The following is a 19,718-nucleotide window of genomic DNA, read 5'->3' on the forward strand; positions in this document are numbered from 1 at the left end:
ATTGGCTCCCAGTACGTTTCCGAGCACAATTCAAAGTGTTGGTGCTGACCTTTAAAGCCCTAAATGGCCTCGGTCCAGTATACCTGAAGGAGCGTCTCCACCCCCATCATTCTGCCCGACGCTGAGGTCCAGCGCCGAGGGCTTTCTGGCGGTTCCCTCATTGCGAGAAGCAAAGCTACAGGGAACCAGGCAGAGGGCCTTCTCGGTAGTGGCGCCCGCCCTGTGGAACGCCCTTCCAGCAGATGTCAAAGCGATAAACAACTACCTGACATTCAGAACACATCTGAAGGCAGCCCTGTTCAGGGAAGTTTTTAACGTGTGATATTTTACTGTATTTTTGGTTTCTATGGAAGCCACCCAGAGTGGCTGGGGAGGTCCAGCCAGATGGGCGGGGTATAAATAATAAATTATTATTATTATTATTATTATTATTATTATTATTATTAGTGCAATACTGTATAGGACTATAACATATTGTGACAGAAAGCTGCAGTAGCAAGAAACATTTGCAAGGGAGCATCTGTTAGCCCTTGGAATCATCTTTGTGTGGTGTAAAACAAGACCCTGCCCTTTCTCCAAGTCCTATGTGCTGGTTTCCTTTTTCATGGGGCTTTGGAAAAGCAGAAAGTAAGAGCAGCATGAGTCATCATGCTGCTTTTGCCTCTCTAGTGCAAAGGAAAACAGACCCCTCCACTTCTCCACCACAGAGGGCAGATTGCCTGAAATGGGATGGAGGGGGGGTGGGAACATTGCTGACATTGGCAATTTGACATGGGAAGTTGTGGAGCCCTGACCCTACAAAAATGATCCATTTTTGTATTTTTGAAATACTTGTCTTGTAAGTTGCTCTAAGAAGAAAATTTGGAGATCACAACACTTCAAACATGTTTCTATTGAAACAAAGCAAAGAATAATGTCACATATGTCTATTTATCTGTTTCACAGTAAGAATAGATTTAGAGAATTGTTATATTTTGTGGAGTTTACACTTTTCTACCCAGAAAAACATGTTCAACAAGAAATATTTCTACTTAGCAACAACCACTGTAAAAATCACCTATGAGAACATGCTCTGGGTAACATTACACTGGGGGTTACTTGCCTTACGTGTTTAACCAGGTTCCAGATGTGAAGTCGAAATGTAAAGCAAGAATTATACTATTACTAGCTTAGAAAAAGATTATAGTCCTCGTGGGGCAGAGGTGTATTTCATAAATCTAACAAATAGCAGCATTTACTTTGGTGGCCTGCAGTACTCTGTGTACCAAGCCTTTTCAAATGAAACAAACTTACCATGGGTGAGTGGTCTCGTTTAAAAAATATGGTATACACACACAATTATGGTACACATGCCCATTTCAAGGTGTACCTAGCACGCTCCCACAGCTGGTTTATGAAATTATGTACACACATTAGCCACAAATTCAATCCACATCTATCCTGTAGTTTGAGAAATACTGATGTTTTCCACCAAACAAGTTTCAATCCAATTTGAAAATATAAGTCACACCCATGGGCGTGGCCAGGATTTTTGTTGGGGGTGGGCAGGCCTTTTGTTAAGGGTGACAGAACCTCAGTTAGCTATTTATTTATATTGATTTTTATTGATTGGGAGGGCAGCTACCCCTCCCTGCCCCCTCTGGCTACGCCCATAGCCACACACCCTCTCTGCCCACGCGTGTGGACAGACAGCAGGCAACTAAGAAACACATCCAACCATGCCAATGTGTACAATGACATACAAATGCATTTGAAACACATTCACTGTGCTTAAAAGTGGTGATGTGTACACAACCATAGTCTCAACACTTCCCATTTAGTTGATGTTATATGTCACTGTGCAGAATCTGGAATATAAATCAGCAGATAAATGCCAAACTGAAAACTGTACAACTGGTCAGGTTAAAAGTTTATTTTAATAGCAGCCTTGGTAGATTATATGCAGGGGGCAAATTCATGTTTATGTGTCATATTTATAATGCTTAATTTAACTGAAAACCACAGTAAGGAATGTAAGTGAATAAAATATTAAATGTTAAGACTCCACAGCAATATGTTCTCTATAATGATATAACAAGCTACTGTAGTTGCTCACAAATTATTATCTTTTGCTTCTTTAATCTATTTTTTTAATATAAGGAACCTGAACATTTTTAAAGGGCACATAGTACAAGTCCAGAAACTGAAGTCAAGGTAAAAAAAATAATTAAAATTTCATCTCTTCCAGTTCTCAGCTCTCATCCAACTAGTAAACATCTCATCCAACACATGTGGTGAGAGAAAGGTTTATCTGTAAGCATCCCTCAGGAGCTGCTCATGGACTAGTTCCATGCATCTTTTAAAGGCCAAATCTGCTTTATGTTCACACTAATAATCTCCATGTGCAGTGTTTTTGGCTGAAATCAAATCAGCTGATTCACTATTTTCATAAGTGCTGCCTGGTTTTCTTCTTGTTTGTTGTACTGTCTGGAAATCAAGGTCTATTATAAATATAGCAACAGTGGACATGAGAATTATTAATAAGGAATCTCTATCAACTGAATCTATCAGTTGTATCTCAATTATCATAGAATCAGATGGCTATACTGCTGTAAAACTTTGAGAAACAGATAAATCAAAAGCTGAACTACCGTATTTTTCACCCTATAGGACGCACCTTTTCCCCTCCAAAAATGAAGGGGAAATGTGTGTGCGTCCTATGGGGCGAATGCAGGCTTTCGCTGAAGCCTGGAGAGCGAGAGGGGTCGGTGCGCACCGACCCCTCTCGCTCTCCAGGCTTCGCGGACCTCTCCGCAAGCAGCGGGAGCGCTCCCGCTGCCTGCGGAGAGTTGCCTGCATGCTGAAGCCTGCGCGCGCTGAGCTCAGCGCTCCAGGCTTTGCGGACCTCTCCGCGAGCAGCGGGAGCCAGCGCTGGGCTCCCACGGCTTGCAGAGAGCTGCCTGTTTGTGGGCTGGGGTTGGGGGAAGCTCGGGCCTCCCCCGCCCCAGCCCCGCGCCTGGGGGGAAAATAATTTTTTCCCCTTTATTTCCCCCCCAAAAAAACTAGGTGCGCCTTATGGGACGGTGCGTCCTATAGGGCGAAAAATACGGTAACTGGCTCACAATGGCCTGGTTCACAAGTAACACCAACTATGAAAAAGTATGAACAAGCAAGCATGCTAGAGTCTAGAGTCCAGGCTCCATGTTTAGTTCTCTCCACACTAACCATGAACAATGTGTTTGTCCTATGGTTTACAGTTCTTGGTTTGTCTGGGAAAGTTACATCATCAACACACAACACAAATCATGGCTTAGCACAGCACAACATAGGAGTGGTACAACCAGGTTTGACCAGGTTTGAGCAAAGGGGACACAATCTCTTCTCTTGGACCCCAGATGTTCATGATTAGCCACAGTTTGGCTCAACATGATGTGCAAAACAGTCCACTATGTTTCAGACCAGCCATAGTTATAAGTATTAAGTTAGCACCAAGCCTCATCAAGCTTTTATTTTCATTTAAACACCTTGCCATTTTTCCTGAATCACTAGAGGATTTTTAACTTAATGGACTAAACACATAGGAGCTAAAGGAAGGGCAATTAGTACAAAAATCAATTTTTAGTCTGATGTTTTAAGAGGGCAAAATAAGGGCAATCAAGGAAAGCATAAACTAACAGCAGATTGGAAAGGTATTTGTAACTATGCGGCATTTCTAATTTGAGAGTATACTAATTGGATTTATTATCTGTTCTGTTAGACCAGATTAAAACCTTACTTAACAGTGTACATTCCTGTATCAGGACACAAAGTACTGAACATATATTATAAGCGTCACCAAAAGTTCAATAGTAGATCAAACATTTACATATGTAAGAGATGTTTTTTGTTTTATTGGCTCTTACACCTTGTGAAATGTCTTGATGGAGAAGGAGTTGTCCGCCTCTTATAAGGGCCCCAACAACTAACCATCAGGGGGTCTAAAAATCTGCTTGGTTGACAATGAATCAGGCAAGGGTCCAAGAAGTATTTTGGGATCTGCAATATAAAAAACTGAGGAACTCCGTTGCCAGAGTAGCTCTTTCTGCAGTCTCCCATAAACCTATCCTGAAGTGTATGTTTAAAACTAGCAGGGAAAATCTCTGCTGCCTTAATTCTTTCCAGTTACACATATCTCTGTATTGGTTTTACTCATTGAATTTATTTACTCAGTATTTATTCATTCATCATCATATATCAATAAAAGCAGACAGTGCAATTAAACAAGAACAAATTGCATATAGAACCAACACTTTGTAAGTCCATGCCTATTGATATCAGGCAGGCACCTTCACTGTATTCTTTCTGGTGGTTCCGGAAGACATTCCCATTTAGACAAGCCTATCCAGGTGTTTTGAAAGAATCTGTAGGAGTTTAAATTTATTTTAGTCTATTCTACCATAGTTTAACTTTCTGTATGTTTTAAATTATGGTTGCAATTTTTTCAGTGATAATGTTATTGTTTACTCTTTTTTGTAAACTTCATTGAGGTTTTTTTCTACAATGAAGTGCTGTATAAATGTTATGAAATAAATTTATAAATATTTCTATTTATTTATCATATAATCAACTGAGGCACTACAACTGATTACAAAATAATCAAACCTGCCTTCTCCGTCAGCCTAGGCATAATCACCAGTAAAAATTAATGAGCTAAAAAGATTTCACAACCTGAATAGAGAATAGTCTTTGCCCGGCACTAAAAAGGTATTTATGCGGGGGCAGGCAGGCAAAAGTCTTTGGGAAGAGCGTTCCCTAGGTGCTGGAGCTGGAGTCACTGCTCAGAAAGCCTTCTCTTTCGCCACCTGCCAAATTTCTGCTGATCACCAATCCTTCTTTTTCAATTCCACGTATAAAAGAAATTTTACTGCAGTTTGGGTAGAAAAAGAGTAAACTCACTTTCCACACTGACAAATTCCTGTTTAGGGTATATTATGCAAATATTCCATATGATTATGTCCTCCTTAAAAGATATGTGTAAAATATTGGAAAGCAATCTAGTTCAGTTGAAAGAAACTAGGACTTGCACCAGGACTGAAATTTCAGTTTAGCCATAAATCCTTTCAATAATCTGGACAAGACATACTCTCTTAGCCTCTGATTTCCATCAGAAATGGGAATAAAAGGTTTGTCATCAACATGAACAACTATGCTGTATAAAGAAGGCCATATAAATTAGAGACAAATTCATGTTTCTTAACTGATAGCAACAAAATTGTAAATGTCATATACTGGGAGATAATAGCACGTCTTGTTTCTGAATGGTTTTTATAAGATTTGTGACACAGCTGTAATGCATAAACTAACATATTATATTTGGTCCTATGTGTATCATGTGTTACAGCAGTTCCATATGAGTTTCTTCATTCCCAGCAGTGGCCACAAGGAGCAAGAAAATAATATGCTAATGCTTTATTTAGAACTTTTAATGTCCCTGTAAACTAAATCAGAATTATTATCACTCTATCACAGAAGGTGGAATAAGGCTGAGTGAATGTCAGTGAATACCACCTAGTGATGATGCCAGTGGTGTCCTGATCAGTCTCTTAGTCACTGTTGTCTGATGGAAACGACATAGAAGTAATTTTGACACGTGTGGAGAAATGGCTGGATAGATTTGCAGAGCTGAACTACTATTCCATTTACATTTAGTTTCAGAAATGTTTTATTAACAACATATCTGGTCCAGTCTTTTTCTCCTTCCATAGTAAATCCAATTCCCTTGGCCACCTCTTGCTCTTTCTTGAGCATTCTGTCTTTATTTTGCCCCACAGTGTGCTGTATTTTTTTATTTTTTAAAAGCATAGTTGTAATCTTTGGTCCCAGCGTTTTCTGACCTCTATTTTGGCGCAGCTCATTAAAGTCAGCTACCGTCTGTGTAGTCAATGTTAATATCACAAAAGGGGATCAGACTTGATAGCATTGAATCTCTTCCAACTGTATGACTCTTTAAATCTCCCAGTCCTGCCATTCTTAGTAAGATGATGTGGGGCAAGCAGGCGCCTGGAATATCTTAAAGTTAGATCATCCTATTATATCTTCTGAGAGTTGACAAAGAACTAAAAAAGTTGAAAGACTATTATTTTGAACAAATGTTGTCTACCAACTTTGAGAATGCTTTGGCAGTGGAAAGGCAGGATATAAGCTTTCTTATTAGATAAGTAACTAAATAAGCAATGGAGCTGTTAATCTAAACTGTGTATCTTCAGTTCATAAAGTATTATTTAGCCATTTCCCCCAGTGCTGTTAAACAGAGATGAGAATATCCTTCAGTTTTGATGATGATTTTTCGAAGTGGGTAAAGTTTTCTCATGTTAGTGTTAAGTGTTTCTTTGAAATAAACAGATGTTTGCAAAGAAAAGTCATAGAATCATTGGAAGGGACCCCAGGGGCATCTAGTCCAACCCCCTGCAATGCAGGCATCTCAACATGCGGTGCACCATCCAATTTGAAACCATACTGGACCCTGCTTAGCTTTGCAAATGTGCTAGCAGTTTTATTGCTGCACCACTAAGAGAACTAGTTACAAACTGTTATGAAAGGGCGAGGGAACCCATAAAAGCTTGGCTCCAGCCTAAGAGCAGTATTTGAAGGTGTGTCTATACCATGGGTCAGACGTACTGTATTGTTGGATAGTATATGTTTGTTAAGGTAGAACAGGGACTAATTTCTCATTACCGCTAACATGCTGGCTGGAGTTCATTGGAGTCAAACAACTGGTGGACAGCACCATTTTGGCTATCTCTGATTCAGTGGGAATTCTAGTTTCTGTTAGCATGTAGATGTTGCAATGCGTAGAGAAATATATTAGCTATGTAGCCAATCTTTTCACATTTAATATCTTTGACTATTGTAGAGGTTTTTTTAATCTTGAAATACGCCACTGTGTGTGTGTTGTTAGTGTGTTTGTAGTGAAATTGTGCTGCTGCAGCAGCAGTGTGTTCTAGTGGCTAAATTTTTGGAATTGTACTTGTACAGCCTAATTTCAAGTCCCCGCTCAGCCAAGAAGATTGCTGGAAATTGCTGGGCTGTTTATTGCTGGTTGTTGTAAAGATAAAATTGGAGGTAAGGAAATCATGTATGCCACTTGAGCTCTGTGGCACCCTTCTTTCAAACTGAAATGGCTCAAGACCTTTTGCAGGGCAGTTTTTTCTGCTTTCTGTACTTTTGCTCACCTCTTGTTGTGTAGTAGGGACACGGGTGGCACTGTGGATTAAACTACAGAGCCTAGGACTTGCCAATCAGAAGGTCAGCGGTTTGAATCCCCGTGACGGGGTGAGCTCCCGTTGCTCGGTCCCTGCTCCTGCCAACCTAGCAGTTCGAAAGCACGTCAAAGTGCAGGTAGATAAATAGGTACCGCTCCAGCAGGAAGGTAAACGGTGTTTCCGTGCGCTGCTCTGGTTCGCCAGAAGCGGCATAGTCATGCTGGCCACATGACGCCGGCTACCTCGGCCAATAAAGCAAGATGAGCGCCGCAACCCCAGAGTCGGTCACAACTGGATCAGAGGTCCCTTTACCTTTTACCTGTTGTGTGGTAGAATTAAGGTTCTACTTGCTGCAGCCAGAGAGGTGGGCAAGAAAAGTGGCAGATCCCTAAATCTCAAACAGCTACTTGTAAGGATTCACGGGTGTTATTCCTGCCCTTGCCTAGAAAATGATTATATTTTTAAAACAGTGGCCAGTCCCTTTTTTTGCCTTTTTAAGGGACTTTTGGTGTTTAGGTTGTGTACATGTGGCTATTTAGAATGGAAAAATGGATTTGTGTGCATGTTTATCATGGCATGCACATTATGTCCTCATCTAAGTGGCAGACTTCACACACCCCACTTTCATTTGGATTTTCCTGTTCTGTGGATAGAAAAAATAAAATGTAAAATTGGCCCTTTTGAGTACTATCTAATTACCCCTCACACACACCAAATTACTTGAAGGGGTCTAAGTAGGAATAAATTGGTCAGATTATTAACTAGTTGGAATAAATGGTTATTGTTATATAAGTGGTAGCTGTTGTCACATGTTGGAATATAGCTTCTCAGCCGTTTTATATCTGGTATGATTTACCATATTGAAGACCCAAGTGGCATCTAAAAACTATGTCAAAATTATTTAGAGAATAAAGCCACTTCAGGAAACTGAAGGCTGTTTGAGATGCAGGCATCTGGAATCTAGGTCAGTCCGCAATCACATAGAACAAATTCCTGGCCACTTTGGTAATATTGTTTTAAACAGCATAGGGAAACAAATGAGAAAAACCAAGACTTATTCTCAGTTTTTCTCAAAGCTGTCAGACAGTACTCTCCAACTCTTCTAGTCTGTGTCACTCGAATAGTCCATCCTTCCATGTCTACACACACGGAGAAAACATGGTGTCATCACCCCACAAATTACAAACTTGTAGTGTATTAGAGGCCAACGTAAGAAGCATGAGTTATTGTAGGTCATTATTCTATTCTATTTTTAAAATTAACAATGTATATGTACACGCACAAATAATTAAAAACCAATACTACACATTCTACCACATTCTTAAAAATTAAGATACAGTAACATCTTAACAAACCTAGAGTAATTCATTAGACATTAACAGAGAATATGATGGCGTATAATCACTAAATTTATCATTCAAAAAATGAAATAATGTTGATCATTTATCAACAAACTAATTTTCATACATACAATTTTCACAAGACCAAATATAATGTATGATTGGAAACATGCCTTGTAGAAGCAGCTAGGGCATGGGCAAAGTAATAGCTAAACTAATTCCAGGTAGTGGACAGCCAGAAAGTGTGAGAATCAATCCTCATCCTCATCCCTTCTGTAGTGGCAATACAACAAAGAAGTGTTGTGGCCATCAGGGCCACTGCTGGGGGCAGATCTTAAGAAGAGGAAATTCAATTATTACTCAGTTTTTCCAGTTCCCTGTGATTAAGATACAGAAGAGAAGCAATATTTAATCGTAGGATGGGTCAGATGCTAGTCTTACACATATATCTGGCAAAACCAGATATCACGTTTGGGTAAGAGCGCTCCCAAACAGTTGTCTGCAAGATATTATTGCTAGTCTTCTTCCTGCTTTCCTACATGCACCTCAAAACATTATGACTTTTTACACAAAAATTGTACAACCACAATCATTTTTACTAGCCTTCTGCCTGTGTTATGACTCTTTGTAGCATGTTCACAGTGTGAAAAGAACACTGAGCATTTATATAGTGCTTTTGGTGTTTATTGCACTTGCATCTTTTCAGTAATCCCTACAGTAACCTTGTAAGGTATTTTGGGATTTTGTTTCTTATGAACCTGTGGCCCTCCATATGTTGTTGTTGGACTGCACCTGTCATCAGCCCCAGCCCCAGCCAGCATGGCCAATAGTCATGGATCATGCAACTTATAGTTTAGCAACATTTGGAAAGTTCCTTAACTGCATCCTAATATTAGAGCTTCAGTAATACTGGAATCTGTAGCATCAACTGTAGCTGTAGCAACAATGATTCATGGCCCATTTCACACCCTTGTGAATGATGAAGACAGATCCTCAAAGAGTAAAAGTCATTATTTTATGTACATTAAGAAAACCTGGAAGGTTAGGTTTGTTTTGCTTTTTCTCTCCTTCACACATAATACAATAAATGAAATAAAACATGCACAGTGGCCCATGCAAAGTTTTAATTTTTAATACCCCTGCTCTGAAACATTTTCAGGAGAGACATAAAATAAGCACTCACCTCCAAAAGAAACAGAAGCTACAATACCACTTCAACAGCATTTTATTGAAGCAGTATCAAACTACTTTCCTGTTACAGTATTCCCAAAAGGAAATAGAATTCTCCTTGAACATTTTCTATCTTAAGAAATTACTGAAGGCCAGGCTCCCTTCCTGCCTGAAGAAGTATGAGCCAGCTCAGCATATCTAACTTTTAAAATCGCCCAGAAAAATAGGCATTTTACAAAGAGGTTAAGAAGATTAGGTCCCACTCTGCAGAGCTTTTGGTTTACATATTGACATTCTGTCTAGACCTGGGATTGTCAGACTCTGTAAACCTTCCCCAAATTAAAAAAACAACACCCTGACCACGCCTCCCCCTAAATTCAACCAAGGACTGCTGCTCATGTTACCTTAGGACAGATACACAGTACTGTAGATAGATTCTATTCTCATATTTCATATGAACATTTACCAAAACATTTGAAGAGGAAACTTCCACATTATCCCAAGGTAAGGTCCACAGATTTTAAGGCACCTGTAACTTATACAGTGGTACCTTCGTTCTCAGACTTAATCCGTTCTGGAAGTCTGTTCCAAAACCAAAGCATTCCAAAACCAAGGTGCCCTTTCCCATAGAAAGTAATGCAAAACATCTGAAGATGAAACTTCCACATTATCCCAAGGTAAGGTCCACAGATTTTAAGGCACCTGTAACTTATACAGTGGTACCTCGGGTTAAGAACTTAATTCGTTCTGGAGGTCCATTCATAACCTGAAACTGTTCTTAACCTGAAGCACCACTTTAGATAATGGGGCCTCACACTGCTGCCGCCACACAATTTCTGTTCTCATCCTGAAGCAAAGTTCTTAACCCAAGGTACTATTTCTGGGTTAGCAGAGTCTATAACCTGAAGTGTATGTAACCCGAGGTGCTCAGACTTAATCCATTCCAGAAGTCTGTTCCAAAACCAAAGCGTTCCAAAACCAAGGCGCACTTTCCCATAGAAAGTAATGCAAAATGGATTAATCCGTTCCAGACAATTAAAAACAACCCCTAAAACAGCAATTTAACATGAATTTTACTATCTAACGAGACCATTGATCCATAAAATGAAAGCAATAGACCAGGTTACAATCTACTATCCAGTATAAAAAACTGGCAGTGATCTACCCATTGCCATTAGAGGGACGAGCGCACAGGGTGCGTGAAGGGGGAGTTCGGGGGGGGGGAGGAAAGGGAGGCAAAAGTTATCTCTCTGAGGAGCCAGTCGGCTTCTCTCTCCCTGCCCCCGGGCCAGCCTTTCTGGATCCCTACACACACACACCCAGCGCCCCTTCCTCACCTTCTTCAGGGCCGTCAATCAATTATTTGTGGATGCGGCAAGGGCTGATTTGGATTGGCTGCTGCTTTGTCAATTGGGTGGGTTATTTGTGGATGCGTAAAGAGCTGCTTTGGATTGGCTGCTGCTTTGTCAAATGGGCAGGTTATTAGCGGATGTGGCAAGGGCTGCTTTGGATTGGTTGCCGCTTCGGCAATTTTGCTTGCGTCCCCCCATTTTCTTAAATTTGAGGGGGCCCCCAATAGGGGGCATCTTATACATGAGGGTGCCTTATAGACAGAAAAGTATGGTATATCAAATAAATCACTTCTACAAAGAAAAAATAAACAGGGCCCAGAATTTCATAACTGTCCTCCAGTCTAACATAGCAACTCTGCAGGTGTGCTCTTCACAACGACTTTCAGCTAAAATTACTCCTCTTCATGCGATAGCTTCCCATATTAAACTGCACATAAATAGGATTCCATTTTACTTCTTAGATCAAGAGTTTTAACACCATCTACTTTTTTAAGATAATTTTTTTACTGGATACTGGTTTGTTATTCCTACTTTTCCTTACCCTCCAAAACCCTCAGTCAGGGCTAAATGACTGGCAGCTCATTATCTTCTTGGGAACAACCAGTATCCAATGTTCTTTCCTTTGTCATGAGCTAATGAACCTACAACAAATAGCTAAAATGGTAACTGTTTGTATCTTACACAGAGGTCTTTTCTAGAAACATCTGATTTTATCTTAACTGCCATAGTAAAGCCAGCTCTAATCCAAACTAGTCAGCGCTTGCCCAAGGCATTTTGCTGCATAAGCCCAAGCAGCAAATGGTTTCACGCCCTAGTCAACCAGTCAAGTTATTTTGGCACCCAAGATGGAAAATTCTAGAAAAGCCTTTTCCTTGCAGTAAAAATATAGTGCTGTAATAATAAATCAAATTAAAAATTAGCCATCTTTTCATGACACTAAAATCAGTTGCCTGAGACAGTTGCTACACTCTGCCTAACAATAAGGTTGGCCCTGTGTAATAGCTATGAAATGCACAGAGGGCTAAAAACTCTATACAAGGGGAACTTATACTCCTACCCTTTTTTAATGGAAGGTGTGGGGGCAGCACACAGGTATAAATAAAATAGAGAAGATTCCAAGAGTTTATCAAATGGCACAGATTTTAAGGATGAGAGACTGCCATTCAATCCCAGTGATGTTATGGGCAGTACTGAATTGCAGAACCACATTCTAAACAGCACTTACTATTTTATTCTGTTCTATTCTATATTCTATTCTATTAATTATACTATATTAGCCATCCCCATGGAAAAAGTAAACTGGTTTGAGGTTTTATTACGATCAAGCAGTATATAAATTTTGTGAAATAAGAAAAAACTTTTGATTGGTCAGCGGAGGTCCTGTCAGCACAACTGCATGACTCCAACCTCACCACCAGTCTGTCCCTATAGTCATAATAGTGATATGGTTTGAGATTACCATGCAAATCTGCACATGCTCAAAGTTTATCAGGGTTGATAAACTTTTGTTTGGTTGGTTCTAACATATTTGGACTTTAGAAGCAGTTGTAAAGCACAGAATGGGGGTACAAAATCTGTGCTTCACAACTCATTTTGCCATCCATTAGGAACATAGGAAACTGCCTTACACCAAGTCAGATCATTAGTCCATCTAGCTTGCTATTGTCTACTCTAACTGGAAGCAGTTCTTCAGGGTTTCATACAGGAGACATTCCCAGTCCAATCTGAAACAAAAGAACCTTGGACCTTCAGCATGCAAGCGGATGCTATACCACTGAGCTTCAGTTCCAGCCCTTCCAAAAGCCATGCATATAGCTGTCTGAAAACAGAAGGGGGACATAAGACTAGTAAGTCGAGGGTCTAAAACTCTAGCTGAACTACTGTCCTCCAAGAAAACATGCAGAGACTATGTTGATAATCCAACTTCCCAACACCTTGAAGTAATGCACAAAAGTGGCCCCAAGGTAACTCTCCAAAGTACTCCATAGATACTTCTATTCAATGGGAATATCTTTCTTTTCTTCCTCACCCCTTTTTGTACAATCCACCATGTGCTGAGTAATAATTTCCTTTATGGTGCTTTTCTAAATGTTTTAGACAAGTTTAAGACCTTTGAAAAGATATTTAACTTCTTGACTGATAAAACAGCTAAGTTGGACTTGATTCTCTCTTCCTTTTGTAACGTCCTACTCCTCTACATTTCATACACTTCTCTTTGCACACATGCACCCCAAAATAAGGATATCAGAGAAGCATATCCCTTTAGTGATTTCACACTCCATGTATCTTTAAAACAACACACCCCATACATCTTTAAAACAATTCTCTCTTTCTGAAACTTGTTCAGTTTAGAACAAGTTTAGAACTTACCCGACAACTGTGACCATTCATATCCAATGGGCTGGTGGAGCTGGAGCCACTATACAGATTGTTGCCTGGAAGGCAGTAGGTAATGGAGAGAAATGGCACAGGGATTTTTTAAAGTGCGTCTCCTATTAAATAGTGTGGTCTGACTCTGGAAAGGCAATAGCACCACTTGATCATGACCAAGGCACTCGCAGATTTTGCTGAAAGAGTCCGTTTTTACTGCCAGGAACAGACAGCTGACTAGAGCCAAACTACTGCTCCACATGAGGAAATCACGTTGTGGCCAGTGGCCCGAACAGCTTGGCTGTAGGAAAGGAACAAGGTGCTTGTTTCCTAAGGGTCAGGGCAGACACCTCTTTAATGTTTGAAGTGACTGTCCCTTGAACAGCAGTTTGCTCTGCCAGAAAACCATCTCCCTCTGATTGCAGCGCCTATCATAAACCTGTCAAGGACAGAGAAGCAAACCGGGGCGGTTGCTGTTGGACCAGTTGGCAACCCTGCGCGAGTGTAGACAATTATGAAACTTTTTGACCAGTGTGTTTTTGTATGTGTGTTGTGTGTGTGTGTGTGTGTGTGTGTGTTTGCACAGATTATAAGGCATAAGCAAACAGAAGCACCGCGCCATGTCCAGCTTGCATTTGAACATGAGATGGGGAGTGAAAAGATTAAAAGGACGAATAACTCGGCATAAAACTCCCCGGGGACTCCAGCGTGGGTTTGGGCTTTCGCGCGCGGAGAGAGGAGGGTGTTTTGCTGCTCCGCTTCGCTTCCTCTCCCTACGGCTGCAGGAAAAGGCGAGAGCCGAGCGCTGGGGCGGAGCCAAGGCAGAAAAGGCCAACCGGCTCGGTTACAGCGACGGAGAAGGAGAGCGAGCGTGGAGGGGGGAAAACAACAACACCAACAAACCTCCCTCCGCCGACAAAAACTTCCCGGCGCTGCGTTTGCAAGCCCTGCAAACTGCCTGGGAAGCCCAGCCCACTGAACCGAGCACGATTCACTTCCGAGGGAGAGGGGGGAATATATATATTTATCTCGTGCAAAAAGGGTGTGGGGTGGCGGGAGGATGTGTAAGTTGACGCCAGTCCCCTCACGGCTTTTTCGCGCCTCCTCGTTAACCGACCCTCCGACACACACACACACACCCCCCACAGGCCGACTCCATTTAAGGTACCTTATTGAGAGAGGGGTCCCTCAACACCTCGCAGCCCCTCTTCTGGGTCCACACGGGGGGCAGGTCTTCCCCCTTACAGGGGGGACTCCTGGCGGCGGCGCCTTCCATCCCTGGGGTCAGTCAGTCAGTCAACGGGAGGCGGGAAGGAAGGGCGGTTGGCCGGGCGGTTGGTGGTGACGCCTGTTGCTCGTGCTGGGCGCTCACTTGTGGCTGTTGCTGCTGCTGCTTCTGCCTCCTCCTGTGCCTGCGGACGCCTCTTGGGAGGACAGGCTGTGGGGGAGAGGAGGAGGAAGGAGGAGGAGAAGAATTGCCTTCACAAGCCGCCTCCTCGCAGGGGTCAGCGGGGCACGGAAAGCCGCTGAGTCACGCTGAGGGCGCGGGGAAGGCTGGGCGTGGGGGGCTGTAAGGCAAATCGGGTCGGGTCAGCTCAGAAAGACAGTCGTAGCCTGTGAGGGTATGTAGTAAAGGAGGCCTCTCTCCCTCCCATCCACCTCCTCGCCCGTTTGTGGCAACGCACTGCTGCTGCCCCCCTTTTGGACATGCACCGAAATCAAGTGGCGAGGGCTCGCCGGGGCTAGGCCCATCTCAGGCAGGGGTTTTAATTCCTGCCACATGAGGTCAATGCCAACAGCATGCGCTGGGAGCACGGTTTGCAGGCAGAAGGTTCCAGGGTCAGCCCCTTCATGTAGCTCCTACTTGGGGAGAGAGGAGTCTCCTAGACTGGTGCTTGTTGTGGGATCACGCAAGTTTGCTTCTTTATTTGTTTTTCAGCATCAATGCCACATCAAAGGTATCAAAATGGTAGCGCGCACACACACCCGATTTAATGCTGGTTAACAGGAGTGCCAGCTTGGCCCCATGGGTGCCAGTGCATAGCCCTGGCACCGGAATTTGTGGGTATCTGCCTCCTTCATGGGTGCTGTGACACCCAGGGCCCCACAGAGTTGGCACCTATGCTGGTGCCAACTGCTGTGAAAAATCAGATCGTTTTAAAAAAAAACAGTTGCCAACATCTGTTCTGTGGTATCTGAAAGATCTGTTCAGATATTATGGGCTTCCACACAAGACCCTGTTAACAATCAATTAAATATCACAAAAACAGCAGCAGCAGTTGTTTTTTAACAGATTTTTCCAAATCCAATTAAAATGGGGGTGAGGAAATGTGGATATTGCAAAAAAACCAAAAACGACTGTGCATCCTCACCCCACTCCACAGTCTCTTTCAACTTGTGATTCCCAGCGTCATGAATTTACGCATCTCTTCCATGAATTGGTCTAATCCTTTTCTAAAGCCATTCAAATTTCTAGCTATCACTACTTCATAAGAGGGGTGTGTGGATCCATAGTTTAATAACTATGTACTGTGCAAAGAAGTACTTGCTTTTGACTATCCGGAATCTTACAACATTCAGTACAGAAGTATTTTGAGACAGAGCAATGTACTTTAATAATAATTGTTGTTGTTGTTGTTTAGTCGTTTAGTCGTGTCCAACTCTTCGTGACCCCATGGACCAGAGCACGCCATGCACTCCTTTCTTCCACTGTCTCCCGCAGTTTGGTCAGACTCATGTTTGTAGCTTCGAGAACACTGTCCAACCATCTCGTCCTCTGTTGTCCCCTTCTCCTTGTGCCCTCCATCTTTCCCAACATCAGGCTCTTCTCATGAGGTGGCCAAAGTATTGGAGCCTCAGCTTCATGATCTGTCCTTCCAGTGAGCACTCAGGGCTCATTTCCTTCAGAATGGATGTGTTTGATCTTCTTGCAGTCCATGGGACTCTCAAGAGTCTCCTCCAGCACTATAATTCAAAAGCATCAATTCTTCGGCGATCAGCCTTCTTTATGGTCCAGCTCTCACTTCCATACATCACTACTGGGAAAACCATGGCTTTAACTATACGGACCTTTGTTGGCAATGTGATGTCTCTGCTTTTTAAGATACTGTCTAGGTTTGCCATCGCCTTTCTCCCAAGGAGCAGGCGTCTTTTAATTTCGTGACTGCTGTCACCATCTGCAGTGATCATGGAGCCCAAGAAAGTAAAATCTCTCACTGCCTTCATTTCTTCCCCTTCTATTTGCCAGGAGGTGATGGGCCCAGTGGCCATGATCTTCGTTTTTTTGATGTTGAGCTTCAGACCATATTTTGCACTCTCCTCTTTCACCCTCATTAAAAGGTTCTTTAATTCCTCCTCACTTTCTGCCATCAAGGTTGTGTCATCTGCATATCTGAGGTTGTTGATATTTCTTCCAGCAATCTTAATTCCAGCTTGGGATTCATCCAGCTCAGCCTTTCACATGATTAGTTTAATAATAATTAATTGGCTTTTATTCACACCCTGAATGTGGAAAACATTGGTCCTTTATGAATTGCTTGTAAATACACTTTCATAATAGTACAATGATGTTTCTGTGTAAATTGAGCAATTTCTGATTAGCATTAGCAAAGAAGAAGGAAAGTATTGATGGATTTAGCGTTTCTACAGAATAGATTTGCATTTTGATAAAGTGTCTTACCTGTTTGGCACTTTCTTAAGAGAACAGCATCGGCAGCAACGTGAGACACTAAGAATGCTTCAGGAGAGCTGTTTGTCCCAGTGAAAGTGGTGCTTCTACAAGTGACCAGCAAGCTTAGTCAGCAAGCCTGACACCCTCAGGCCACACAAGGACAGTGTGAGTGCCCACGCTCATCACTGCCAGTCCACTGACAGTAGCAGCAAATGGTTTGTATCTGCAGCATGAGGAAAACAGGAGAGCAGCAAACAGCTGGAAACAATCTTGTGCAATCATCAGATGCAGTAATTGAATCTTGTATTCCAGGAATGGGAAACCTGTGGCCCTCCAGATGTTCTTGGACTTGAGATGCCGTCATCCCAAGCCAACACAGACATCGGTCAAGGACTGATGGGATTTGTAGTCCAGCAACATCTGGAGGGTTATGGACTCCCCCCATTCCTGTTGTACCCAGAAATTTTGCTGCTTATCCATTGAGCCATGAAAATCAAAGGCAGCTGACCATATCAAGTTCTTTGCACTGTTGTTCATATGCTATCAAACATTTCCTGCATCAGCACATTGTACAGACTTTAACCTTTAAGTATAATAAAACAAAGTGTTTTCTCTTTTTTATGACAGTGTTTTCAGACAATTTTGCACAGTTCTGCACAAATATATCTGCAGACCCAGACCACAGCTGTCCTGAGCAGCCCCTCTGGTATTCACCTGCATTCCTAATAGGTCCAGGAATTTGTCTACATAGATTTCATCTGAATAATGGCTTCTACATTATTAATCCTGCAATGTCAATTCAAGTGTAATATATAATAGCAATAAAAGCTAATCTTCCTCAGGGGAGCTAATGTTAAAAAGTGGTTACATAAAGTAAGAAGAAACCATACCCAACATCACCAAATATCCTCAAAGGTGCTATGTTAAGCTACTGCAAGGCCCAGAATTAGGGAAGCAGATGACATATCAGGAACCAGAATTGAGACCTCCCGACTCACCAGTGTTGCACCACCAGTAAGGCACCTTGAGGGTACTTTAGCCACAAGAAAGCTAGTAGGCTGGCACATTTCTGAGGCTGCATGCTTACCTGGGAGCAAGTCTTATTGAACTCCATGGGACTTTCTTCTAAGTAGTCGTGTAGGATTGCACTCACTATTCCATGTCTAAAAACTTGATTAGACTTTTTTATTATTAAAGGGGGCGTTGTATCAGGCAGTTAGCATGGCTGACAGGTGCAAAATGAAAAGCATGAGATACTGTTACTGCTATACCTGACCATTTTCCAGACAAAGTTGAATGCAAAGGAAAGCAGATGTTCCTTACACTTCTGCCTACGTTTTAGGAAAATACCACTTTTCCAAAACTCAAACCACACTTCTCTAGTGACAGCCTAAAAAGGTCCCCTGAGATTAAACTACTTTTCCTTTCTCCTAATTTTTTCTCTCATAGAAAAGAAATGGCTATCCCATACGATCTTGGCCTACAGTTTTCAGACCGTATCTCCCTGTGTGAGTTCCCATAGCAGCTGTGGACTGCAGGTTAGGCCTTGCCCCAAGTGCCTCTGCTTTCAGAGGTAAGCGCACTGTGAAGACTCACCCAAGTTTCACAGGGTTACTAGCAATAAAAGGATAGTAGAAATAATGGAATTCAGAATGGGACAACTGCTTTTCCTAAGAGCAGTATAGCAGATCTTTTCAAATGCAACATCCTCTTGATTATTATTTGTTGCATGGCTGTGGAATAACCTTCCCCCACATCAAGATGGAAACAAAGAGAAATTAGGATGAGTTAAATCTGTGGGACTGTGTAGGCAGTCACTGGAGAGATGAATAATCCTGAGTTGGCCATAGAGACGTGCTTGTAGAATGTTTTGCTTTTTAATATTTAGCCACTTTGCATTAGGCATGATAAACAATAGTTCTTTTAATTATATAATGTAGCAACCCTAAAATCATGCTTTCATATTACGTTTCATGCAACTTTTTCAGAACAGCAGAATATATTTTAAAAGAAATAAATAAAAGAAATGGGTTTCATGGGAAATGGTCCTTGTAAAACAACAATACATTTGTCTTCTTTCTTTAAGAGCAAGATTTGTACAAGACCTTTACAACATTCCTTTGGACTTTTAATTTGAGCAGTGTTAAATGTCTTTAATCTTTCTGTGTTGACCTTATTATGTCAGTGAAGCTGAAAGTCTATACTTACTAAAATATAAACTTTCATAATGAAGCAAGTCAGGATATGTACCTGAAGAACAATACTTGAGTAATATTGTTTGCATTTGCTTGTAAAGAATAAATACTCGAAAAGAAATAAAGTTGCACTTGCTTGTATCAAGAATAAATACTTGAAAAGAAATAAAGTAGCATGGAGGCTACCAAAAATAGGCATGTTCTTTGCCTTACCTCACCCTAGAAGTGTTTTAAAGAAATAATAATTTATATTTCAACCTTAAATACCATTTACAAAGAAGGACTGAGCTCAGTTGTGGTTTACTTCCAAATTAAGTGAATTAAGTAGAGACTTAGATCCACCCCCACACTTTTTTTTGTTTTATTATTATTATTTAGTGAGTTATTTGTGGGTTTGGGGT

General features: G+C 41.6%; 1 protein-coding gene across 4 annotated transcripts in view; it reads right to left on the reverse strand.

The window, feature by feature from the left end:
• Nucleotides 1-14,872, reverse strand: part of ME1 (malic enzyme 1) — a 121,187-nt gene extending 106,315 nt beyond the window's left edge. Inside the window, exon 1 of one of the 4 annotated variants that reach the window (XM_053381373.1) lies at nt 14,621-14,872. In XM_053381373.1, coding sequence (XP_053237348.1) covers nt 14,621-14,728 — 108 coding nt within the window. In that variant the 5' untranslated portion in view covers nt 14,729-14,872. Of the gene's footprint in view, nt 1-13,452; nt 13,489-14,620 lie in introns of those variants that run through there. The other 3 variants (XM_053381374.1, XM_053381371.1, XM_053381372.1) reach the window with 3 other exon arrangements.
• Nucleotides 14,873-19,718: the final 4,846 nt, after the last annotated feature.

The sequence above is a fragment of the Podarcis raffonei genome, chromosome 3 (genome assembly GCF_027172205.1).
Source record: "Podarcis raffonei isolate rPodRaf1 chromosome 3, rPodRaf1.pri, whole genome shotgun sequence".
NCBI lineage: Eukaryota > Metazoa > Chordata > Lepidosauria > Squamata > Lacertidae > Podarcis > Podarcis raffonei.